The sequence below is a fragment of the Geotrypetes seraphini genome, chromosome 6 (assembly GCF_902459505.1).
Source record: "Geotrypetes seraphini chromosome 6, aGeoSer1.1, whole genome shotgun sequence".
Taxonomy (NCBI): domain Eukaryota; kingdom Metazoa; phylum Chordata; class Amphibia; order Gymnophiona; family Dermophiidae; genus Geotrypetes; species Geotrypetes seraphini.
The window spans coordinates 116,788,482-116,814,727 of NC_047089.1; the positions used below are offsets into that span (position 1 = coordinate 116,788,482).

Consider the following 26,246-nt stretch of genomic DNA (forward strand, 5'->3'; position numbering starts at 1 on the left):
TTGTCTCCGATAGCTTCTTTCATCTCTACAGTGAGCCAAGCCGGTTCTTTGTTCTTTTTCCTCTAGGATCCCTTGTTGATACGAGGTATATATAGATTTTGCACCTCGGTGTCTGTGTCCTTAAAAAGGGACCAAGCTTGCTCTAGCGTTTTTACAGTGCTTATCCTCCTCTTAATCTTCTTCCCTACCATGAGTCTCATCCCTTCGTAATTCCCTTTTCGGAAGTTCAGTGCCGTGGCTGTCGTTTTGGACCGATGTTTCTCCCCTGCGTCCAGATCAAAGCGGATTATATTGTGATCGCTGCTTCCCAGCGTCCCTTCTACTTCTACATCTTGTGCTGGTCCTCGCAGGCCATTTAGAATTAAATTCAGAATTGCATTTTCTCTATTATTTTCCTTGACAAGTTGTTGCAGGAAGCAATCGCCTACAGCATCCAAGAACTTGGTCTCCCTAACATAGCCAGAGGTACCTAGGTTCCAGTCTATTCCCAGATAATTGAAGTCACCTATGATAGCTGCGTTGCCTCCCTTGTAGTTGCGTTTAATCTCGTCCATCATTTCTACGTCCATTTCTTCGGACTGCCCTGGGGATCGGTAGTAGACGCCGATCTTCATTTCCAGGCCATTTGTTCTCAGAATTTTGATCTATAGAGACTCTAAATTGTCCGTCAGTCAGTTGGGGCGTGTTCTCTCCAGTAGATTCAATTCCCTCTTTGATGTATATGGCAATGCCCCCAACTTTTTGACCCACTCTGTCTCTGCGGTATAGATTGTGTCCCAGACGTTTTCCTCAGTCCACCATGTTTCCGTGATGCCTATGATGTCAACTTTATCTTTTTGTGCCATAGCTTCTAATTCCTAAGGCTCCTTGCGTTCGTGTACATACACTTGAGTTTGCGGCCTGCACCTTGCCTGTGATCCGGTGAGTCTTTCCTTCTATCTTCTTGCACGGTATACCAGTTCCTGAACCATCGACTCTCTCTCTCGGTTGACTGTCGGCTTTCCCCTTCTTCCTAGTTTAAAAACTTCTCAATTTCTCTCTTGATGTTGCTTGCAAGTAGCCTCGTTCCGTCTCTGCTGAGGTGGAGTCCGTCCTTCCTGTATAGCTTGCTTTTCCCCAAAAACGTCGTCCAGTTGCGCACGAAGTGGAATCCTTCTTCCTCACACCAGCGCCGCATTCACACGTTGACTGCTTGGAGCTCCATCTGCCTCTTCTCATCAGCCCTGGGTACTAGCAGGATCTCTGAGAATGCTATCCTCTGCATTCTAAGTCTTCAACTTCCTTCCTAGCATCCAGAACTGGTCCTTCAGTACTTCCCTGTTGTAGCTCAGTTTGTTTATCCCCACATGGACCACCACCGCTGTATATTCTTCTTCCACACTGTCGATGATCCTGTCGATGCGGCTCACTATGTCTTTTACGCGACTCACTATGTCTTCTACCTTGGCTCCCGGCAGGCAGGTCACCAGCTGATCCAGTTTCCTCCCGCTATGTGGCTGTCGACTTGTCTGATGATGGAGTCCCCTACAACGATTGCTGTCCTCTCTCTTGATTCTCCAGCCGTAGGTCCGTGTCCCTGGTGTATGTCCATCTCTCCAGCTGCAGGTCTGTATCCTTCGTTCTCACTGCTGTGTCACCCATTTCTTCGTGGTGGTTGTCCGTCAGATGGTCCACACTCTCTGTAGGTATATTTCGGCAGTTCCACTGTTGCTGGTGATTTTCCACGGCCTCCCTGTATGCCTCCTCTATGAACATCTCCAACTCTGACTTCTTCCTGACTCCGTCTTGTTCTCTGCTTCCTCTGTCTTGATGTTCTCTGTATCTCTGTCTCCCTCTTCCGCTGCTTGAAGTGCATCCAGTTCCAGTATTCTACCCTCCAGGAGTCTGACTTGTTTCTTCAGGCTCTCCAGTTCTCCGCATCGAGCGCATACGTAACACCGCCTCCTGGAGGGGAGGTAGTCATACATATGACAGACGGTGCAAAAACTGGGTAGCTCATCTGCTGCTTCCATTACTGCTTGCTTTCCAGTCTGGTGTGGATGTCTTCTGTGTCTGCTGTGGCTGTCCGCGGCTGCTGTGTCCCTCTGTGTCTGCCTGGCTGTGTGTCTACTGCGCCTGCTGTGTCCTCAGTGCCTGCTGTCCTCTGTGCCTGCTGTCCTCTGTCTGCCTGGCTATGTGTCCTCTGCGCCTGCTGTATCCTCCTTCTGCTCTCCTTTAGTGGTGTGTGTTCTCTGCACCTGCTGCGTCTGCCTGCTGCGTCCTCTGTGTCTGCCTGGTTGTGTGTCCTCTGCGCCTGCTGTGGTCTCCTTCTGCTCTCCTTTAGCAGTGTGTGGTTGTGTGTCCTCTGTATCTGTTGTGTCTGCCTGGTTGTGTGTCCTCTGTACCTGCTGTGGTCTCTTTCTGCTCTCCTTTAGTGGTGGCTCGTCCCTTCTCAAGGCCCTTCACAAAGGCGCTCTCGCTAAGGCGAGTGCCTTTAACGCTCGCTTTCGATGTGCACCGAACGGCTGAGCGCTGTTGGCTCCTCCCCTTTTAAGGGGGAGCTTCGTTGGTCGACGTCTGGGGTGGGCAGAGCTAACTCTCGCTGATTCCCCTCTCGGTCTCCTGCTTCTTATTCATCTTCCCTTTGGCTTCTCTCTCCCTCTCTCTGCTGCTTTTTCTCCTGCTCTGAAGCCCTTTGGCTTCTCTCCCCCTCTCTCTGCTGCTTTTTCTCCTGTTCCAAACCCCTTTGGCTTCTCTCTCCCTCTCCCTGTTGCTTCTTCTCCTGAAAATTTGTATGGGGCCGTGACACCAGCCTCCCAGCCGGGCCAGCACACCACCCACTCAGAAATCAGAAGAGGCCTCAACAGAATCCCAGGACGCAGCCTCCCCCCCCCTGTAACTCCCACCACCGCTCCCCATCCCACCCCCCAGACTCTCCCTCCCCAGAATTCCCATCCAACCCCAATCCCAACCACTCGACACTCTCATACATGACCAAAAACCCACAAACCCCACCATCCAGAAAACACACAGACACTCACACTCCACTCCCCAACTACGTCCCTCCCCACACCCGCTCTATAAAAACAGTACCATAAAACAGTCCACAACCCATGTCCCAAAACTAGGAATAAGGGGATACCCAAACGCCAGCACCCCCAAAGCCCCAACACAGGAACCAGAACAGAGAAATGAGAAAAACATGATAACAAAAGTATGCCCCCCCCCCCAAGACCAACAAGGCCACAAGCAAAAAAAAACCCCACAAAAAAAACAGCAACACAGCAGGAAGATCATCAGAGTCTCGGACCCCAGGGGAAAGGAAATGCTGGAAACTGGAAGGCTGGCAAGGTGGAAAACCGGGGGCCAACAGGGATGAAACAGCCAAAAGCTCCACCACAGCAACCAGTTCCAGGGCCCCAACTGCACTTGAGACTACTCCAATTGGACCAGCCAATGGGTCCCGCCAAACAGATAATGCAAATGAGAAGTGGAGGTTCCACACCGACAAGGGCCACTCCACCAGTCACAAAGGTGCCAGACCAACAAAGAAGCCTCCAGAGTCCACCACCACTACCCCCTCCACACCCGCTAGGTAAGAAAAGAAAAAGCACAGTTACTTACCATAACAGGTGTTATCCAGGGACAGCAGGCAGATATTCTGTACATGTGGGTGACGTCACCGACGGAGCCCCCTAGCGGACGTTTTCGCAAGCAGACTTGCTCGAAGACCTTCAGGCTTACGATTGGCCTGCGCATGCCATTCCCGCCCTGCCTAGGGCATGCGTCTCCTCAGCGTGTCCTCAGTTCAGATAGCTAGTAAAGAAGCCAACCACTGGAAGGTGGATGGGTTGCGAGAATATCTGCCTGCTGTCCCTGCATAACACCTGTTATGGTAATTAACTGTGCTTTATCCCAGGACAAGCAGGCAGCATATTCTCTACATGTGGGAGACCTCCAAGCTAACCATAATGGGATGGAGGGAGAGTTGGAAATTTCAGGAGAACAGATTTTGCAAAACGGACTGGCCAAAATGGCCATCACGCCTGGAGAAAGTATCCAGACAGTAGTGCGAGGTAAATGTATGAACCGAGGACCAAGTGGCAGTCCTACAGATTTCCTCGATGGGAGTCGAGCGGAGGAAAGCAACTGACGCCGCCATCACTCGGACCCTGTGGCTTGTGACTTGACCCGGCAGGGAGAGACCAACCTGAGTGTAACAGAGAGAGATACAAGCGGTCAACCAGTTAGAAATGGTCCGCTTAGAGACAGAGCGTCCCAAGCGATTGGGATTGAAAGAGAGGAACAGCTGGGGAGCAGAACAATGAGGAGCGGTGAGCTTCAAGTAGAAGGCCAGCACACGCTTACAGTCAAGAGAATGAAGAGCCACCTCTCCAGGGCATCAGAAAAAACACAGGAAGAACAATAGATTGGTTGATGTGAAAATCAGAAACAATCTTAGGCAAGAACTTAGGATGGGTACGGAGAACCACCTTATCATGATGGAAGACAGTGAAAGGTGGGTCTGCTACCAAGGCTTAAAGCTCACTGACCCAACGGGCAGAAGTGAGAGCAATAAGAAACACAACTTTCCAAGTAAGATATTTTAAGTGAGTTCGCGCTAGCGGCTCGAACGGAGGTTTCATCAATTGAGCAAGGACCACGTTAAGATCCCAAACCACCGAAGGAGGTTTAAGGGGCGGATGAACGTGGAAAAGACCCTTCATGAAGCGGGAAACCACAGGATGAACAGAGATAGGCTTCCCGTCAATCGGCTGATGAAAAGCAGCAATGGCACTAAGGTGGACTCGAACTGCAGAGGATTTGAGCCCAGCGCCAGACAAGTGCAACAGATAATCCAGGACAGCAGACAAGGAGGCAGACTGAGGCTCCAGCTGTCGAGTAGTACACCAGGAAGAAAAGCGGGTCCACTTCTGATGGTAACAGTGGCGAGTGGACTCCTTCCGAGACGCCTCCAGGACATCCAGCACAGGCTGGGAGAGCTGTAACAAGGGCATTAAGTCTCGAGGAACCAAGCTGTTAAGTGCAGAGACTGGAGGTTGGGATGAAGCAGAGAACCCCGACTCTGTGTAAGCAGAGAAGGAAAAATAGGCAAAGGAAGAGGCTCCCTAGCACTGAGTTGCAACAGAAGGGAGAACCCCTGCTGTCGGGGCCACCGAGGAGCTATTTGAATCATGGTGGCACTCGTGGACTTGAGATTGACGAGAATCTTGAGAATCAGAGGGAATGGAGGGAACGCATACAGGAACTCATTCATCCTCATTGCGAGGATGGTGCAAGGAGATGAACTTCGGGTTTCTGCACCATGGAGAAGCATTGCAAGGACTACAGGGACACGACGGGCTACACCTAACCAGAAGAGGGAAGAATGTCCTTGCACACCGCCTAGCCCGCCTACTCCACAGGGCTTTAAACTAGGTAAGTCGGGGGAGGGTACAGGCACAAACAACATACCAGGCGAACTAAAATGCCAATACATTTATGAGGCTGAGGAAAGTAGACACCAAAATTCTGGGTCAGGGGTGAATGCACACACTTTTGAGTCGGGAGTAGGGTCACATCATATTTATGGGTCACATTGTAATTCCAGGTCTAGGGGGAGTACACACTGTAGTTCTGGGTATATGGGGTGTACACATTGTGGTTCTGAGCCTCAGGAAAGCACAAATAACACAAACAATGCTAAAGGTGTTCAAATAGCTCAAACAGGACTATCCCCACTGAGACATAACAAAAATATAACATGGAGGGCTATGTACGTCAACACACACAGTTTAGGAAACAAGATCCTGGAATTGGAAACAGAAATAAGGAATGCCGACCTGGATGTGGTGGCGATATCCGAAACCTGGCTCACAGACTCCCACGGGTGGGAAATGGTCATACCGGGTTACAACTTGCTTCGCCGGGACAGAGAGGGTAGGAAGGGAGGGGGTGTAGCATTATATACTAAAGATGACATTAAGGTCACGAGAATCTCAGATGTCCAGTATACTGGGGAATCCCTTTGGGTTAATTTGGCCAGAGGGAAGGACAAATGCTTGTATCTTGGCGTAATTTACAGACCCCCAAGACAACAGGATGACCTGGATATGGAAATAATCGAAGATATAGAAAATATCACCTTGCGTGGGGACACAGTATTGCTAGGTGACTTCAACATGCCTGATGTGGATTGGGTTACACTTACCTCTGCTTCCGGCAGCAGCAGGAGGCTATTAAACTCTATGAAAGGAGCAAGCCTCAGGCAACTGGTGTTGGAACCGACAAGGGATCAGACATTACTGGACCTGATACTTACCAATGGAGAAAGTGTCACAGAGGTCTCGGTGGGCGACACATTGGCCTCCAGTGACCACAACATGGTATGGTTCAATATCAGGAAAGGTTTCACTAAATCTACTACACTAACCAAAGTCCTCAAATTCAAGGACACAAATTTCAAAGAAATGGGAGACTTCGTTCACCAGGCGCTACAAAACCAAGAAGAAACCGATAACGTGGAAGACATGTGGTCGACTTTGAAAGCAACCATACAAAAAGCAACAAACCGCTATGTAAAATCAGTAAGTAAACGGCGAAGGAACAATAAGCCACAGTGGTTTACTGTGGAGATCTCAGACCTGATCAAGGAGAAGAAAAAAGCATTCATCTCTTACAAACAATCAGGGAAGCAGGACTCTAGAGCAGACTACCTGGCCAAATCAAAAGCCGTCAAAACAGCAGTCAGGGAGGCTAAATTCCTCATGGAGGAGTCTCTAGCAAAGAACATCCAGAAGGGAGATAAATCCTTCTTCAGGTATATCAGTGATAGAAGAAAAAACTCAGGCGGGATTGTACGTCTTAGGAAACCAGACGGAGACTATGTGGAAAAGGATTCGGAAAAAGCCCAACTATTAAATGAATACTTCTGCTCAGTCTTCACCCGAGAAGCGCCAGGACTCGGCCCTCAGCTACAGACAAGGGTTGGCTCAGTTGACCCGTTTAATAACTTTGAGTTTACGCCCAGCAGTGTCTACGGTGAGCTGTCAAAGCTCAAGGTTAACAAAGCAATGGGGCCGGACAACCTGCACCCCAGGGTGCTTAGGGAGCTGAGTGATGTCTTGGGGGAGCCACTGTCCACGCTCTTCAACCTCTCCCTTAGTACAGGCAGCGTCCCGTTGGACTGGAGGACTGCTAACGTCATTTCACTCCACAAGAAAGGCTAAAAGATGGAGACAGCAAACTACAGACCAGTGAGTCTAACATCGATAGTGAGCAAACTAATGGAAACTCTAATCAAACATCAATTAGATAAGATCCTGGATGAGGAGAATCTACGGGATCCCCGACAACATGGATTTACTAAGGGGAGAGCCTGCCAATCCAAGCTGATCAGCTTCTTTGACTGGGTATCGGGGAAGCTGGATATAGGGGAGTCCCTGGACATCGTGTACCTGGACTTTAGCAAAGCATTCGATAGCGTACCACACCGCAGGTTACTGAGCAAGATGAGTTCTATAGGATTAGGTAACACATTGACGAAATGGGTTGGGAGCTGGCTTGGAGGTAGGCTCCAAAGGGTGGTGGTGAACGGCACCCCCTCCGAAATGACGGAGGTGATTAGTGGAGTACCACAGGGCTCAGTCTTGGGCCCAATCCTATCAACATCTTTATAAGAGACTTGGCAGAAGGGCTTCGAGGTAAAATAACATTATTCACCGATGACGCCAAACTGAGTAATGTAGTGAGCAAATGCACAACAGACGAAGATTCAGTGCCCGACAACATGATGCACGACCTACTCCTACTGGAGCGATGGTCTAGGACATGGCAACTCAACTTCAATGCCAAAAAATGCAAAGTTATGCACCTGGGCAGCCAGAATCCATGCAAGTCTTATACCCTTAATGGCGAGATCCTAGCAAAAACGGTAGCAGAACGAGACTTGGGGGTAATCGTCAGTGAGGACATGAAGTCTGCCAATCAAGTGGAGCAGGCTTCGTCCAAGGCAAGACAAATCATGGGCTGCATACGAAGGGGTTTCGTCAGTCGTAAGGCGGAAGTCATTATGCCATTGTATAGATCCATGGTGAGGCCCCACCTGGAATACTGTGTGCAATTCTGGAGGCCGCATTATCGCAAGGATGTGCTGAGACTGGAGTCGGTGCAAAGAATGGCCACCCGGATGGTCTCGGGACTCAAGGATCTACCATACGAAAAACGGCTTGACAAATTACAGCTATACTCGCTCGAGGAGCGCAGAGAGAGGGGGGGACATGATCGAGACGTTCAAGTATCTTACGGGCCGCATCGAGGCAGAGGAAGATATCTTCTTTTTCAAGGGTCCCACGACAACAAGAGGGCATCCGTTGAAAATCAGGGGCGGGAAACTACGAGGTGACACCAGGAAATTCTTTTTCACTGAAAGAGTGGTTGATCGCTGGAATAGTCTTCCACTACAGGTGATTGAGGCCAGCAGCGTGCCTGATTTTAAGGCCAAATGGGATCGGCACATGGGATCTATTCACAGGGCAAAGGTAGGGGAGGGACATTAAGGTGGGCAGACTAGATGGGCCTTGGGCCTTATCTGCCGTCTATTTCTATGTTTCTATGTTTCAATCCAGAAGGAAGGCATCCGCCTCGATCCTGAGGGATGTAAACCCTGGAGCAGAAGCGGGGCAACTTGTAATTGAGGGGGGATGCGAACAGATCAATGTCCGGAGTCCCCCAATGAGCAAACACCTGATGCAGGGTCCCGGAGTGGAGTGACCACTCGTGGGGCTGCAGAAGACGACTCAACTTGTCTGCCAGACAGTTCCGCTGGCCCTGAATGTAGACAGCTCAAATGAATATGTTGCGGCAGATGGCCCAATCCCAGAGCCGCAATGCCTCCAGGCACAGGGACCTGGACCCCGTGCCCCCCTGTTTGTTGATATAATACATGGCGACCTGATTGTCCGTGCGAACCAGCACCACCCGATCACGAAGCAGGTGACAAAAGGCCTTCAGAGCGAGGAAAATCGCTCGAAGCTCCAGGAGATTGATGTGACAAAGGCAAGGGACCAAAGACCCTGGGTGCGCACACCATCCAGATGAGCCCCCCAAGCATAGGTCGATGAGTCCGTCGTGAGGACCTTTTGCGGAGGAGGAGCATGAAACAGATAGGAAAGATAGGAAGAGAGCATCCACCAACGAAGTCACGACAATGCGTTGAGAGAGAGGATACCGATCCTGGTTCCTTTGGGACGCCAGAGTCCATTGAGGAATACGGAGGTGCAGTCTGGCAAAAGGAGTCACGTGAACCGTGGAGGCCATGTGACCTACAATGACCATCAGGAGCCGAGCTGGCGCCAAGGGCAGATGGGTCACCATTTGACATAAACGGATAAGGGACTCTTGACGAGGCTGAGGCAAGAAGGAGCGGAGACGAACCGTGTCCAGGACCGCTCCGATGAACTCGAGAGACTGGGACGGGCAGAGGTGAGACTTGGGAAAGTTCACCTCCAAGCCAAGACTCTGAAGGAGCACAATGGTTTGATTTGTCGTTCGTGGGACTTCGTCGCGGGAGGACGCTTTGATTAACCAGTTGTCAAGGTAGGGAAACATCTGCAGGCTGCAGAGGCGCAGGGACTCAGCTACCACAACCAGACATTTCGTAAAAACCCTCAGAGAAGCCGCCAGGCTGGAGATGGAGATTCCCCTACCCGGAATCTCAAGTACAGGCGAGAGGCCGGGTGTATCGGAATGTGCGTGTATGCCTCCTTGAGGTCTAGTGAGCACAGCCAATCCCCCTCGTCCAAGAGGAGATACAACGTGGGAAGGGTGAGCATTCTGAATCGTTCCCGGACCAGAAACTTGTTCAGAGCTCAGAGGTCCAGGATCGGATGCAGATCCCCCGTCTTCTTGGGTACCAGAAAGTACCGGGAACAAAATCCGGAGTTCCACTGTTCGGGGGGGAACCTCCTCAACCGCCCGAAGGCGAAGCAGGGCCTGAGCTTCCTGCAGAAGGAGAGGAAGCTGAGACTGAGCAGAAGGAAACTCTCTTGGAGGCATGTCCGGGGGTACGCGACTGAAGTGGAGGGAGTACCCCTCCCAGATGATAGACAGTACCCAACTGTCTGTGGTAAGACTTTCCCACTGGGTATAGAAATGATGGAGACGACCCCCGATGGGGAAGGGGGAAGGCTCCAGAAAGGGAGCCCGAATGCTCGGACTGGAATTGTCAAAAGGACGGCTTGGTCTTAGGTTGACATGGCTGCTGCTGCAGGGGCTGTTTTGCAGGAGGCCTTGAGAAAGCAGGAGTGGATTTTTATGGGTACCTCCGGAGAGGAATTTTATATTGGCGAGCCGGAGAAGCCTTCAGCTTAAGTTTCACCAGAGACGCAAAGGACCGCTCGTGGTCCGAGAGGCGCTTCGCGGCAGCCTCGATGGAATCATTGAAGAGCTCATGACCCACACACGGGAAATTGGCAAGGCGATCCTGTAGATTCAGATCCATGTCCACAATTCGGAGCCAAGCGAGGCGACGCATGGCGATCGCAAAGGCTGTAACTCTCGAGGACAATTCAAAGGCGTCGTAAGAGGCCTGAAACATATATAGGCAGAGTTGGGAGATGTTCTCCTCGAGGAGACGAACTCCCGATGCCGAGGCTCTGGAACAACCTCCCGGAACGAGCAGAAGGAATCTATACAGAACCGAAGGTAGGATGTGAAGAAGAAGTTGTAATTAAAGACACAGTTCGCCATCATCGAATTCTGATAAAGGCGGCGACCAAATTTGTCCATTGTGCGGCCCTCCCTGCCCGGAGTGACAGCAGTGTAAACCTTCGAAGGATTTGATTTCTTCAAGGAAGATTCAACCACCAAGGATTAGTGGGAAAACTGAGCACTTTCAAACACTTTAGTCCAATAACGGGACTCCAACTTGGAGGGAATAGCCGTAACAGCATATGGTGTCTCCAGGTTCCAGAGAAACATCTGCTGTAGAACCTGATGCAACGGAAGGCGAAGCGCCTCACGAGGCGTATTGTCAACTCCCAATTCCGCCAGGTATTCCTGGGTAAAGCGGGAGTTGGACTGAAGATCTAAGTTCAGAGCTCTGCCCATGTCAGAGATGAAACGAGAAAAGAAGGAGGTCCGAGAAGAAGATTCATCCTCCGGGAAGACTCCGACAGAGATCGGGGTGCAGCCAAGAAAGAGGGAGAAACTTCCCTGGAATAGTAAGCTGGAGCCTCAGAGTCCCGTGAACGGGAGACCGAAGAGGTTCGACTAAGGCATGTAGGGGGCGTCGAGGAACGGCCCCATGCCAGATGGACCGGGGAAGACCCCGGAATCCGAGGAAATCGCTGGGGAAGCCTCAGAGAAGACGGGGTATAGGAAAATTCCCCAACTGGCTTCGAAGTAGGCCCTTGAGAAGCCGGCAAGCGCCTCGAAGGGGAACAGACACTAGAATCCAATTCAAGGACAAGTATGTGTCTAGATGGTCTCGAGGTCGAAAACCTGCCCCGACAGGGCAGGGAAGACCGGGGCTTTTTAGAAGAGGTGAGCCTCGCTGCAGTAGCAGGGGAAAATTTGGCCCCTGGCCTGGACCCCTGAAAAGTCACCGGTGAGTCAGGGTAGGAGAACCCGCTCGAGGGAATCTGACGAGTCTTATGGGTAAGGCCCTGAGAGATGAGGGGACGCTCAGGCTAGTCAAACTGTGACTGGGTCGAGACCGAGGTCAAAGGTGTCGAAGCCAGGACTAGTTGGCTAACAACCGAGGAAAACTGTGTGGTAATAATAGCCTTAAGCATGTCTTCGAATATAGGCACCAAGACCTAAGGTAGGTGGGTCGGAGATGCAGCAGTGCGCTCCTTTGGGGGCGACCTCGAGGAAGAGTATTCCCTACGTGAGGAGGCACACTTAGAGTGATGTCTCGAAGACGCCGACGAGGCAGCGCTGACATGAGACTCCGAGGTAGGTTTCTTTGCCAGCACACCTGAGGAGGAAAGAGGAGACATACCCGAGGCCGGAGTAGCAGGAGGGGCCAAGGCCAGAGCCTTCGAGGCCGAGGCACCCAATGAGGGCGCCGAGGCTCAGCTCGAGGCCTGTCCCCAGGATCCATGGGGCCAAAGAGTTGGAGAATCTTGGCCACCCTCCGACGAAGAGCCCGCGTTGCAAAGTCGCACAGCGGGGACACGACTTAGCACAGTGCTCTGCACCCAGGCACTCCACACCAATGATGAGGATCAGTGATGGAGATAACCCGGTTGCACTTAGTGCAGTTTTTAAAGCCGGAACGAGGCCGGGACATAAGAAAAAAGAGAGCCGCAGCCCCGCGAGGCCAGGCGGCCAGAGGAAGACCGGAAACCCGGTCAAAATTATACGAACTGAAAAAAATAAAAATAAAGCACAGCGACTTAAAAGAAACAAACTAAATAAGCCGCGGTTCAACAGGGACAAAGAGATCGCATGAAGCAAGGGAGCAGTGCTTCTGGCTCCGCGAAAAACACTGAACTGAGGACAAGCTGAGGAGAAGCATGTCCTAGGCAGGGCGGGAGGGGCACGCTCGCATGCACAGGCCAATCGCAAGCCTGAAGGTCTTCGAGCAAGTCTGCTTGCGAAAACGTCCGCTAGGGGGCTCCGTCGGTGACGTCACCCACATGTAGAGAATATGCTGCCTGCTTGTCCTGGGATAATAGGCAAGTACGCGGTTTCAATAACCTCCAGCGCGCCTCAGATCCCACCACAACTCAGCCCGACTCCATTACTGGCCCGGCTGCTGCTCAATTAACTTGCGAAGATCTTCCACGCTCATCAAGGTGACAGTCGTGCTCTGTATCCAGCACCTTGGCTGGATACAGAAAGGCAAAACGGATACCAGCTGGTAGCAATAAGGTTGCTCAGCTACCTTGGCGGAGAAGTCCTGGAAGATCATAATCCGGGCACCCTCATACTCCAGCTTGCGAGACTGTTTGAAAAGTTCAAGAAGCCATGCCTTCACGGCCAGCCACCATTATCTCCAGCTCTGTGGGACCCTACTTGGTGAGCCCGTTCTACCACCACAGGCCCCATCTGGTCAAGTAAGCTCAAGGCCGTTGGTAGCTAACGTTCCACCAACTGTGCCAGGTCAATCAGGAATGCTTCCGGGAGCCCAATAATTCGAAGATTTTTCTGCTGGGCTCTGTTCTCCTGGTCGTCGACCCGGTCTAGCAGCTCACTCACTCGGGCCTCCAAGGCGTCGATCTGGGCATCCGAGGTCTACCATGCGGTCTTCCTGTGCCTGCTGGATTTGTATGGCATGCCCAGCCAAAACGTCCTTCAGGTCCTCCATCGAGGCCAATTTGTCATCCAGCAGCTGGGAGAGGTTCTTCATGGACACCTGTAGCACATCGTCAGCCATGCAGTCCACAATCACCTCCATCTGCATCCCCGCCATTTTGTTAAGAGTGCACTGCTCTTGAGCACTCTGGGAGTTTTCGGCGGCATCCCCCCTCTCCGCGATCTGGGAGAGCGCTAAAGGGGCTCAAAAAGGTCTGCTGTGGCAACTGGTATCCCCACTGGCAATTAGGGAAGGCGGACATAGGCAGGGATCATAAAAAGAGGGTAAGTTAGGAGAGCTGGAGTAGCTCAGGTTCCAGCCATCACGTGACCCCCCCCCCCCACACACACACACCTTGTTTCTATGTTTCTAAATAGCATTCCAATAATAATTTGAAGCTGAAGGTGCAGGTGGAGAAAGCTGATGGGTGATCAGAAGGTGACAAAGCAGCAGAATTTTATGACTCATAATGAATTAAAAATGCCTGAGGGGACAGGGCACCTGAAGAGTTCACTCTTTCCAGCTGTCATTAAAAAACAAACTATGAAGCCAGTAGACAAAAATGGTAAATATGAAAATAATGAAATAAATGCAAAGGCATAGACAGCTCTCAAACAAACTGTCCTCAGCACTTCAGGATAGCCTGGAGTTTTCTCCCCTCACAAGTTTGCAGGAAATGTGCCTAGTGGCTAACCCTTCACTACTAACAGCAAGGCCTGACCTCTAAGAGAAAAAACTCTATACAATTATGGAGGCCGCACCTTCAAAAAGATATAAAAAGGATTGAGTTGATCCAGAGGAGGATACTACAATGGTGCCTGGTTTTCTTTATAAGGCATATGGGGACAGACTTAAAGATCTCAATCTATATACTTTGGAGGAAAGGCGGGAGAGGGGAGATATGATATAGACGTTTAAATACCTACATGATGTAAATGTACATGAGTCAAGTCTCTTTCATTTGAAAGGAAACTCTGAAATGAGAGGACATAGGATGAAGTTAAGAAGTGATAGGCTCTGGAGTAATCTAAGGAAATACTTTTTTACAGAAAGGGTGGTAGATGTGTGGAACAGTCTCCTGGAAGAGGTGGTGGAGGCAGAAACTGTGTCTGAATTCAAGAAGGTGTTGGATAGGCACGTGGGATCTCTTAGAGAGAGGAAGAGATAATGGTTACTCCGGTTGGCAAGACTGGATGGGCCATCTGGCATTTATCTACCATCATGTTTCTATGTTTTTATTAAATGTTACCTTGCCAAAACTTATACACTGCTTGCAAGACACTCCTTCTTCCAAGGTCCTCATACAGCATGTCCAAGCAGGCTTCTCTTCCATAATACAGACTGTGCCACAGGTGATTCTGTCTCCTCCTCCCCCCCCCCCCCCTTCCCAGCAGGCTGCCTTTTATATTTTATTAAAGAGAGTTCTAGAACATGCCTGTCCTGCGACACACCACCTGCTTACCCAGGTTTGTTTGTTCATGGTTTTCCATTCCCCGAGGGTAATTAGGACTCCTCTGCCTCTCCTTCCTAATGCGATGTCAGCCCAGAATCCAACCCCCCCCCCCCCCCTTCCTAGAGTCTTAGAGGAAACTACCTTGGCCCTAAGGTTTCTGGGAGTTATATTCCAACTCTTGGTTAAAGAGAACCAAGTTTTTCAATGATGTAACCCAGGCTTGGCTAGAATCCGATTCACCAAGTGCTTTTTTCTGGCTCTTGGAAGTTTGGCAATTCTTGTGATGCTACCCACCACAATTCAGCTCTTTGCAAGTTTGAGCCATGCAGTGCTAATAGTTCAGATTGATCTTATATTTGTCAAGTCTTGTGACCCTTGAAGTTGCAAGACCAACCCCAACTTCCGGCTCCACATGTCTTAAGAGTTATGGTGAGGAATTATGAATCCGCTGTTTTTTCTGAACCTAAAGTCAAGTGAAGGGAGACTGGGTCAAGGCAGTGCACCCTTGTATTTCACCACTATTTGACAAAACTTGTGCCATTACATAAATTCTTACATACCACAAATGTTGCATAATATAAAATATGGCCCTTGATTTTTTATTTATTTTTTTTTTTTTAAAGGTTGGACAAGTCTGCTCTAAACCACAATCAGAGACAGAGCTCCCTAATGTGGCTTTTGTACAACATCAACAAACTAGTGCACAAATTATCGTGTCAATTAACAAAACTTTAACTAGCATACACGCGTGCTAAATACGCGCACAGACATCTGCTTTTGCAATATAAACAAAAACCAGAAGATGACAATTTGTTGGCATGTGTTCAACAATTCTCCCACCTGGCTTATGACATCAAGAATATTGTTCTTAAACATTGGCATATCATTAAACTGATCATGGGGAATACATATGGCCCTCCCATTTTTGCCTTTAAAAGAACAAAAAATTTGGGTGAACTCATCGGCCATTACAAATACAAACAAAATGAAACCCCTGTAAAGAATGGTCACTATAGATGTGACCAATGTCAATGGTGCCAATATGCATTGGTAGGTGAAACTTGGTCTCATCCAGTTACTGGCCAGGTTTATACAGCTAAAACAAGAACTAACTGTAAAACTGATCATGTGATTTATATGATCATGTGCCCTTGCCCTAAAATATATATAGGGCGCACTAGTCGACCTATGCACATTCGACTCAATGAACACAAGTCACGTGTTAACACTGGAGTTGAGTCTGCTCCATTGGTTCGCCATTGGTCATTAATGAAGCATAAAATCATCGATCTCAAATGGCGTATCATTGATACAGTTCATGTCGGGTGGGAGGGAGGAAATTATGAACATAACTTAAACATTAAGGAATTGCGATGGATGTTTAAGCTTAATACCATGTATCCTCATGGCTTAAATCTAACCAGCGATTGGCTTACAGCAAGCATATGACTTTGTCAATTGACAGGTGGGGTGTTTAAGTTAAAGGGTCGATTGTGTGATTTTCATTGGCCAGTTTTGAGTCTCATGATCTAGAATTTGAAGTTAATAGCCTCCATATTTACCGGTGGGTTTTCACTTCGGCTCGCAAACTAAGGATTTAGCATTTTGCTAAGATAACATACTGCTCTGGTAAGCTTTGTAGTAAATTTAAAAAAAAATCTTTTTTGCTGGGTTTGATAATCCGAATGCTAATATAATGCTTTGCTTTTTACAGTGTTCTCCTTCCCCGACCCTGATAGAAATAATGAAACGCGTCTGTGGGGATTGAGCCAGACCCAGTTCGTTTATGAAAAAGCTAAGTAATAGATATATTTGCTACTACAATATTAAGCACAAGCACTTTATAACTTGCTAAAAAAAGTACAATATAATATGAAAAAATCGCATAATATAAAGATTCCTATGAGGACAGCTACCATACGTTAAAATCGTGTGGCACTCTGAGGAATTCATGCGTTACGTTTTGTACAACATGACATCCTCTGGACCTGTCACAAAATACTACAGGAAACTGAGGTAACCATAATAACACATTAAATAATTGAAAAATCTTAACAATGCAATCATGGGTCCTCTATAAAAGAAGCCCTGATGCATGGCTTCTTAACCAAGGATCACTACTGCAATGATTAATTTTATTTCTAAACTCAGCCTAAAAACAAAATTTCAGGGGGGAAAAAAACATGAACAGGTTACTGTGAGTTAAGGTTCGTGACATCACCAACTAACAGAAAAGTTCCAACTGAGCACGGAAGCGAAAGAGTTCAGATGAAACTGCTGAATCCAAGCTTCATTCCCTCCTGCAAACCAGCATGAAAAAAAGGAATGAAAATTTAAGTGTTCAAAAATAGTTCATGGTTGCCTAAGACATCAGGCTACAACCTAAATTAAAAATAATTGGATTTTGGGGCTGGGTAGCTAAGAAAATTGTGTGCATTTCAGTTAACAGGCACTTGTCAGAAGAGTGCAGAATATTTAAAGAGTGTCTGTAATGGCTCCTTATTTTGTGTAACCCCCTTATCTTTCTTGACTAAGGCCAAACATCTGAAAAACACTTACACACTAGCTACTACTTTAAAATTTTAGAATTCACTCTTCACGTGTTAAATTTTGATAAGATATTCAAGGCATAGAGCAATCAATCACTTACCAACTATATCTCATCTCAATCAGCATGAAACATTTGTACAACTTAATGATGTTTCAACACAATTTTCTTAGGGCAGGGCTTGACAAATGTTCTTTGGGTCTAGGCGACAGCTCAGAGTCTTAGGAACCAATGGATAAGAACTCTCAGTCTCCCTATCCTCCTTATAGAGTTTAGAAGTGTAGTAGAGAGGGTAATCAGTGACAAAGTTTAGATGGCTCTCCAAGAGTTGGCTTCAAAGTTTTGTGGAGTTCCCTCTTGCAGGTCTGCTGCAGCTTCATTAGGACATGATTTATTAAGTTTATTTTTCCACTCTGTATCTATAGGAAGGAAAACGACTTAGTACTAGAGAATGACAAGGGGACAAATTTTTCTCCATCCCTGCAGGAACTCATTTCTCCATCCAGTCCCCACGAGTTTTGTTGCTGTCCCTGTCCCATTCCTGTAAGCTCTGCCTTAACTGCATAAGCCTTGAACACTTATGATTTTAAAGTGTGCCACAGGGATCAGTGCTGGGGCCGTTACTTTTCAACATATTCATCAATGACCTAGAAAAGGAGGCAAAGTGTGAGGTTATAAAATTTGCAGACGATACCAAACTGTGCGGCAGAGGTAGGTCCAGGGAGGAGTGTGAGGACCTGCAAAGGGACCTGGACAAGCTGGAAGACTGGGCAAACACAAATGGCAATGCGCTTTAACGTGGAAAAATGTAAGGTCATGCATATAGGGAAAAAGAATCCGTTGTTCAACTACAAATTGGGGGGGGCATTGTTGGGAGACAGCGGTCTTGAGAGGGACCTGGGTGTGCTGGTGGATGCATCAATGAAGCCATCTGCACAGTGCGCAGCAGTCTCGAAAAAAGCCAACAGGATGCTGGGCATCATAAAGAGAGGCATAACAACCAGGACACGGGAAGTCATCATGCCATTGTATCGAGCGATGGTGCGTCCACATCTGGAATACTGCGTTCAATATTGGTCGCCGTACCTCAAGAAGGACATGGCGGTACTTGAGAGAGTCCAAAGGAGAGCAACCAAACTGGTAAGAGGGCTGGAACACTGCCCATTACGCCGAGAGGTTAGGATAGGCTGGGGCTCTTCTCTCTGGAAAAAAGGAGGCTCAGGGGAGATATGATAGAGACCTCAAGATCATGAGGGGCATGGAGAGGGTGGATAGGGACAGATTCTTCAGACTGAAGAGGATAACAGGTACGAGGGGGCATTCGGAGAAACTGAAGGGAGATAGGTTCAAAACAAATGCAAGGAAGTTTTTTTTCACCCAAAGGGTCGTGGACACTTGGAATGCGCTACGGAGGAAGTGATCAGGCAGAGTACGATACAAGGATTCAAACAGGGATTGGACGGATTCCTGAGGGATAAAGGGATCATGGGATACTGAGAGAGGTGCTGGGATGTATCACAGGTATAGAAAGCTAACCAGGTAATAAGTATAGAAACCCAATCAGGTCGTGCATGTGCAAGACGGAGGGTTAGGACTTCGATGGGAAGCTAGGACTTAAATGGGAAACCAGGGTGGCAAGGGGACCCCCTCTGGGGATTCAGACAGGTCTTGACCTGTTTGGGCCGCCGCGGGAATGGACTGCTGGGCAGGATGGACCTGTGGTCTGACCCGGCGGAGGCACTGCTTATGTTCTTATGTTCTTATGAGGCTTGTGCAGATGAGGACAGAGCATGAAGGAATGGGACAGGGACAAGAAAAGAACTTACTAGAATGGGATGGGGAAATGAGTTCCCCGCAGGGACGGGGAAAAAATGTGTCCCCTGTGTCATTCTCTACTTAGTACACCAAGCCATTAATATGCTTCTTCTTGCCCCTCTCTCTCAATCCCTTCATATTGTCTTCCATCTCTAGCACCCATCATGTCCACTATCTTAGTTTCTACCAGTTTCTCTCTCTCTCTCCCTTCTCAATCACCCTTTCTCATGGCCACCATATCTCAACCCACCTAGCCATCACCCAAACAATCGCCTTCCAGATAAACAAGTCATCTACATGTTGGGAAAAAGAACCCGATGTTCACTTACAAGATGGGGGGGATCACCGCTAGGGGTGAGCAACCTTGAAAGAGACCTGGGAGTGATGGTAGACACAACATTGAAGGCGTCGGCGCAGTGCGCCACAGCCTCAAGGAAAGCGAACAAAATGCTGGGTATCATTAAGAAAGGTATCACGACCAGGACGAAGGAAGTCATCCTGCCACTGTATCGTGCAATGGTGCGCCCGCACTTGGAGTACTGTGTCCAGTACTGGTCGCCGTACCTCAAGAAGGACATGGCGGTACTTGAGAGAGTCCAGAGAAGAGCAACTAAGCTAATAAAGGGTATGGGGGACCTCTCATTATACTGACAGGACTGAAAAAGCTTGGGCTTTTCTCGCTGGAAAAGCAACGACTTAGAGGAGACATGATAGAAACCTTCAAGATCATGAAGTGCATAGAAAAAGTGGACAGGGACAGATTTTTCAAACTATGGGGAACCACAAGTACAAGGGGGGCACTCAGTGAAATTGAGAGGGGAAAGGTTTAGAACAAATGCCAGGAAGTTCTTTTTCACCCAGAGAGTGGTGGATACATGGAACGCGCTACCGGAGGATGTGATAAGCAGAAGCACGCTACAGGGCTTCAAAGAAGGTTTGGACAGGTACCTAGAGGACAAAGGGATTGAGGGGTACAGATAAGAGTAGAGGTAAGGTTATAGGGATAGGATTAGAGGTAAATGGTTAAAATTAGTCAGAGGCCACTGTTCAGGCAGTGGGCCTGATGGGCCACCGCGAGAGCGGACCCGCTGGGTGAGATGGACCTCTGGTCTGCCTCAGCGGAGGCAACTTCTTATGTTCTTATGTACATCCAAACATTCCCATCATCACCTATACTGATCCCACCTAGCCATCTTGGCAAATACTATATATTAACCATTTTCCTTCATGCACCCACATAGGCCCTGATTCTATAAAAGACACCTACAGTAGATGTCAATATCAGCGAACCCAAAAAGTAGACATTGCTAGGGATGGGGTTTGGGCGTGCAATAAGTTAGGTGCCAATGTTTCACACCTAATATACCAGCACCTAAAATTTTGGCACCAAACGGTACCTAACTTGAGTTAGGTGCATCTAGGCACGATTCTAAAAACAGCATCTAACTTTAAATGACAAGCAATAGGTGCCATTTCCTTAGGCACCTACCGATTTAGGCACCATTTTTAGAATCAGGCACATTGTGACTAAAATCTAAGAATGAACTTTTGAGAATTCAGGAACTCAAGTTCCACTAAGAGCCCTGCAGATGGAGGAAGAGCTGTTTGGCAGCTGCTATGACTCATAATAGATTTTGAATAGATAAACCCAGGGCTCCATAGCCAATTTTTAGGCACCATGGCAACTAGGTGCCTAGCAAAGACACCAGCTCTGTAGGTGCTAGAGCACTCCCACTATTCTTTCCAGATTGCTCAGACATCAGAACTGAAATTGCAGGTAGAACTGTAGTAGAAAACAGGAAGTAAGACTGTATTTTCAGCTAATGTCTATTGTTGCGACATTCCTTAGCCAGCCAATAAGCTGCAGGACCACTAGTTTAAGAGACACCATTGGTCAGATATTCATTAGTCAGCAAAAGCAGTACAAAAGGTTGCTACTGGTCCCTTCTCCTCCTGCAGCCTATTGACTGCTAAAGAACATCTGAGCAATGCGCTAATAGCAGAAAACAGAGGAGAGCAGCAGTGTAGGTTAGAGATTTTCTGCTTTGGATCTACAAAAGAGAGGGGGAAAAGTACTGAGGGAAGCACTGGGAAAGGAATGAAAAATTGAAGAGAGGTACTGTAAAAGGAAGAACAGAGCTGAAGTGAATGTAAGCTGGGGGAGGGGGTATGAGTTGTGACACAAAGAGGAGTGAGTGAGGGATGGGCTGAAGAAACAAACAGATGAGGACAGGAACTGTGTAGAATTCAAAGAGGAGGGGGTTGATATGGGAGATAGGCTGAGAAAAGGGTTCAGAGAAAAGAAAGGATCAGGTTGGATGGAAGAAGAACTAAAGGGGTGAAGAAAGGGATGAAAAGGGCAGGAGGAGTGAAAAAAATAAGAACAAGCAAACAAAGATATTTTTTAGATTTTTGTGCTCATGGTTTGAATCTATCAGCTGTTCCCCACAACTGAACAAACCTAAGCATCACTGGGCAAGAGATATATTACTAATTGGGCTGGATAAATTTAGGGTAGCTGTTGGTTATCTGCTCTTTTCTTCCAACCTTGCTGTCAGAGGGATAAATAAGGCATTTCATTAGAAGAATGGGAAAAGGGGAGGAGGTTGTGGAAGTATGGAATACCATGAACTGAAAATCTTCATTTTAAAATGCTGCTTTGCAGCTCTGATATTGAGAGGGGTTAAGGTCAGAGATTGAACTGAGAGAAAATGGAGAGTATCATTGTTCCTATTCCTCACAAAAAAATTAAAAAAATATTATTCCCCTATTACATCTCACAGGAGGTGGAGAGGGCACTTGGTAATATGAGATTCTATAAAGTTGTACAGCAGCAGCAGGAAGAGGTGGCAGATGACCATTGGCAGTGTGGTGTCAGGTCAAAAGCGCGCCGGGACAAAAGCGCGCCCCAGACAATTCGGGACAAAGGCGCACCCAGGACAATTGAGCGCAGCGCGCGCCATCGCACCGCTCTAAATTACTGTTTTTAGTGCTCCAACAGGGGGGCATGGGGTGGGAACCCCCCCACTTTACTTAATAGACATCGCGCCGCGTTGTGGGGGCGTTGGGGGTAGTTCTAACCCCCCACATTTTACTGTAAACATGAACTTTTTCCCTGTTTTTAGGGAAAAAGTTCAGTTTATACTAAAATGTGAAGGGTTACAACCCCCCAAGCCCCCCATAATGCCGGCGCGATGTCTATTAAGTAAACTGGGGGGGGGTTCCCCAACAAAAACCCCCGTCGGAGCCCTTAAAAACTGTAATTTAGAGAGGCGCTTGCGGCGCGCGCTGCGCTCAATTGTCAGCGCGCGCTTTTGTCTTTCACGCCGTTGTCTATGAACCGGCAGTGTTGGGGGCTGGAGAGAAGAAACTCTTGTGTATTTCCTGGTTTGGCTCCATGATTTTCTTCTTGCTTAATTGATGAATCCTTGCTCTTGGTAAAACTGAAACCTTCTCCCAGGTCTCAACTCAGCTCCTTGAGCTAGATGTTTATTCCTTGGCCACTGGAGCAATATTCTTCAGGCAGCCCAGAACACAGTGGCTTAGTATGAGTGCATGCTCCTATGTCCTGGGCTGCTAGAACATGTTCTTCCACTCAGCATGTAATCTTTGATCCTTGCTGGGATTCCAGATCTCAGAGTGAGCATGTAGAAAAGAATCTGATGTGGACTCTGCAGGCAGAAAGGTAGTCATTAGCCTGTAATCTATGAATGCTGGGGAAGTGCTACAGTACAAGAGAATGGGGAACTCATCTTGGAAAATAGGAATGTGTCTGGGGCCAGGGAGAACGGGAACAGGAAAAATGATCCAAGCCTGAGGTCACAAATTAAAGATGAGTTAAATCTACAAACAAAAAGAAGTGTCAAAGGTAGAGGAGAGTGAGAAGTGGGATGCAGTAAAGGGATGGGGATAGCTATGTGCATTGGAGCTTGCTGGGTAATGGAGGAAAACAAGGCTGAGTCAAGGAAAAATGAGCAGCAAGACAGGCTAAAAATTTAGGGAGTGAAGCAGGAAAAGAACAATTAAATTACTCCCAAATATAAAAATCAAATTATGCCTAAGCAAGAGGAAAATTATAAAGTGCAGAAGGAGTAGAGTGGAGATGAGGACAAGGAGAAGCAAAGGGGAAGAAGAAATGAAGACAAAATGAAAAAATCTTGGGCATAAAGAGTGTGATGAGATGGACTGAAGGAAGAGAGGGTCTGGTTGGAGGAAAATGCAATAAATTGGCTGAATGAAGAGAGAGTGTATGATACTGACAAGCTGCCAAGGAAAGGAAAGAGTGGCAGGACCCTAGCTTTTGATATGTCCAAATTATCTGCCCTACTTTTGACATCAGAAGTTATTGGATTTGATAGTAAAGGGTGACTGCCTTTTGCATTGATGGCGTTAAATTATGGAATTCATTGTTGGGTCAATTGCAGTTAAGTGCAGATTGGTTAAAATTTAAAAAATTATTAAAAAAGCAATTGTTTGTTTCAGCATTTTTGTGAAACAGGTTCAATTTTAAGAGAGAATACATTATTGATACTGTCATTTGATGTTTGCATTTGAGTATTATGTATGTGATGATGGAAACCTAGTTAATAGATGGCATACAGATTTTAAAATAAATAAATAAATTTAGATAGAAGCTAGCCATTCCCCACCAGATGTATTTTGTTTTCCCTTCTCTTTTTTTTTACTGGGTGAGGGGAAATTTGTTGCGAGTTAAGAGTTCAGCACCCCTAATCATTTTTAAAAGTTGGTTCCTATGATGCATAGGATTTGTTGAACCTGTGACTGAGCAATAAATAATAATTATTTTATTTTTTATATACCACCCTACCACATAGTTCTAGGCGGTTTCACATACAATACTATAAATGTACAGTCAATGAATAAAATACAATATTCTAAAAAGTTGAACTAGAATTATACAATAAATGAATAGATGAACAAAATTACAATATGCTAGAATACAATAAATTCGGTCAAAAAGTACTAACCTATAAGATCAGTATATGAAATTCTAAAAAGTTTAACTAAAATTATTCATTAGGTAAATAGAAGAATAAAATACAATATACTATGATACAATAAATTCAGCAGAACTAAGATATCAATATATGATTTACCCGTAAATAATCTGGGGACATCAATTTACAAATTTTTCGAATAGATCAGTTTTTAGTATTTTCCTGAAGGACATATATGAATGAGCTTGAAAAATAATGGTTCTTAGCCAATGATCCATTTTACCTGCCTGAAAACTGAGCAATTTATCAAAAAAATATCCATTCTTACCCATTTATTGTCCTTTGCACATTCTGACTGCTTACATCAAGGTACTGATGAAATCTGAAAGAAACAATGTCCATTATACTTCAGTTCATACCAAATTAGGCCTAGATCTAAGCTACGGCACATTGAGTAGTATAAGTAATAGCATTATTTATTTATTTATGTACAAAACTTTATATGTCTCTTCTTAGTAAACAAATTGCCATTCAAGATGGTTGACCACTACAATGACATAAGGGAAGATTAGGTTCTTACCCTCGATAACATAGTAACATATTAGATGACGGCAGATAAAGACCCGAATGGTCCATCCAGTCTGCCCCAACCTGATTCAATTCAAATTTCTCAATTTTTTCTTCTTAGCTATTTCTGGGCAAGAATCTCCAAGCTTATACCCTGTACTGTGCTTGGGTTCCAACTGCCGAAATCTCTGTTAAGACTTACTCCAGCCATCTACACCCTCCCAGCCATTGAAGCCCTCCCCAGCTCATCCTCCACCAAGCGGCCATATACAGACACAAAACCGTGCAAGTCTGCCCAGTACTGGCCTTACTTCAATATTTTCTGATTCTGGGACCCTTTGTGTTCATCCCATGCTTCTTTGAACTCAGTCACAGTTTACTCTCCACCACCTCTCTCGGGAGCGCATTCCAGGCATTCCGTAAAGTAGAATTTCCTAACATTGCTCTTGAATCCTACCACCTTCAACCTCAAATTATGTCCTCTGGTTTTACCTTTTTCCTTTCTCTGAAAAAGATTTTTTTCTAACGTTAATACCCTTCAAGTATTTTGAACGTCTGAATCATATCTCCCCTGTCTCTCCTTTCCTCTAGGGTATACATAATCTAGGGCTTCCAGTCTCTCCTCATACGTCTTCTGGCGCAAGCCTCCTATCATTTTTGTCGCCCTCCTCTGGACCGCCTCAAGTCTTCTTACGTCCTTCGCCAGATACGGTCTCCAAAATTGAACACAATACTTCAAGTGGGGCCTTACCAATGACTTGTACAGGGGCATCAACACCTTCTTCCTTCTACCGACTACGCATCTCTTTATACAGCCCAGCATCCTTCTGGCAGCAGCCACTGCCTTGTCACACTGTTTTTTTCACCTTTAGATCTTCGGACACTATCACCCCAAGGTCCCTCTCCCCGTCCGTGCATATCAACTTCTCTCCTCCCAGCATATACGGTTCCTTCCTATTATTAATACCCAAATGCATTACTCTGCATTTCTTTGCATTGAATTTTAGTTGCCAGGCATTAGACCATTCCTCTAACTTTTGCAGATCCTTTTTCATCTTTTCCACTCCCTCTTCGGTGTCTACTCTGTTACAAATCTTGGTATCATCTGCAAAAAGGCACACTTTTCCTTCTATCCCTTCAGCAATGTCACTCACAAACATATTGAACAGGATTGGCCCCAGCACTGATCCCTGAGGGACTCCCACTACTCACCTTTCCTTCCTTCGAGTGACTTCCATTAACCACCACCCTCTGGCGTCTGTCCGACAGCCAGTTTCTAACCCAGTTCACCACTTTGGGCCCTAACTATCAGCCCTTCAAGTTTGTTCAACAGCCTCTATGAGGAACTGTATCAAAGGCTTTGCTGAATCCAAGTAATTACATCTAGCATATGTCCTCGATCCCAGCTCTCTGGTCACCCAATCAAAAAATTCAATCAGGTTCGTTTGGCACGATTTACCCTTTTGTAAAGCTATGTTGCCTCGGATCCTGTAACCCATTAGATTCAAGGAAGTACACTATCCTTTCTTTCAGCAAAACTTCCATTATTTTTCCAACAACTAAGAGAGGCTCCACGGCCTGTAGTTTCCTGCTTCATCCCCGTGACCACTTTTATGAATAGGG

At 47.1% G+C, this 26,246-nt stretch overlaps 1 protein-coding gene across 4 annotated transcripts in view; it reads right to left on the reverse strand.

Annotated features, from left to right (window-relative positions):
• TUBGCP5 (tubulin gamma complex associated protein 5) overlaps positions 1 to 26,246 on the reverse strand; it is a 1,496,334-nt gene that overhangs the window by 1,442,867 nt on the left and 27,221 nt on the right. For all 4 annotated transcript variants that reach the window (XM_033947661.1, XM_033947658.1, XM_033947659.1 and 1 more), the window contains one exon: positions 24,385 to 24,438. In XM_033947661.1, the coding sequence (XP_033803552.1) occupies positions 24,385 to 24,438 (54 nt within the window). The remainder of the gene's footprint in view (positions 1 to 24,384; positions 24,439 to 26,246) is intronic.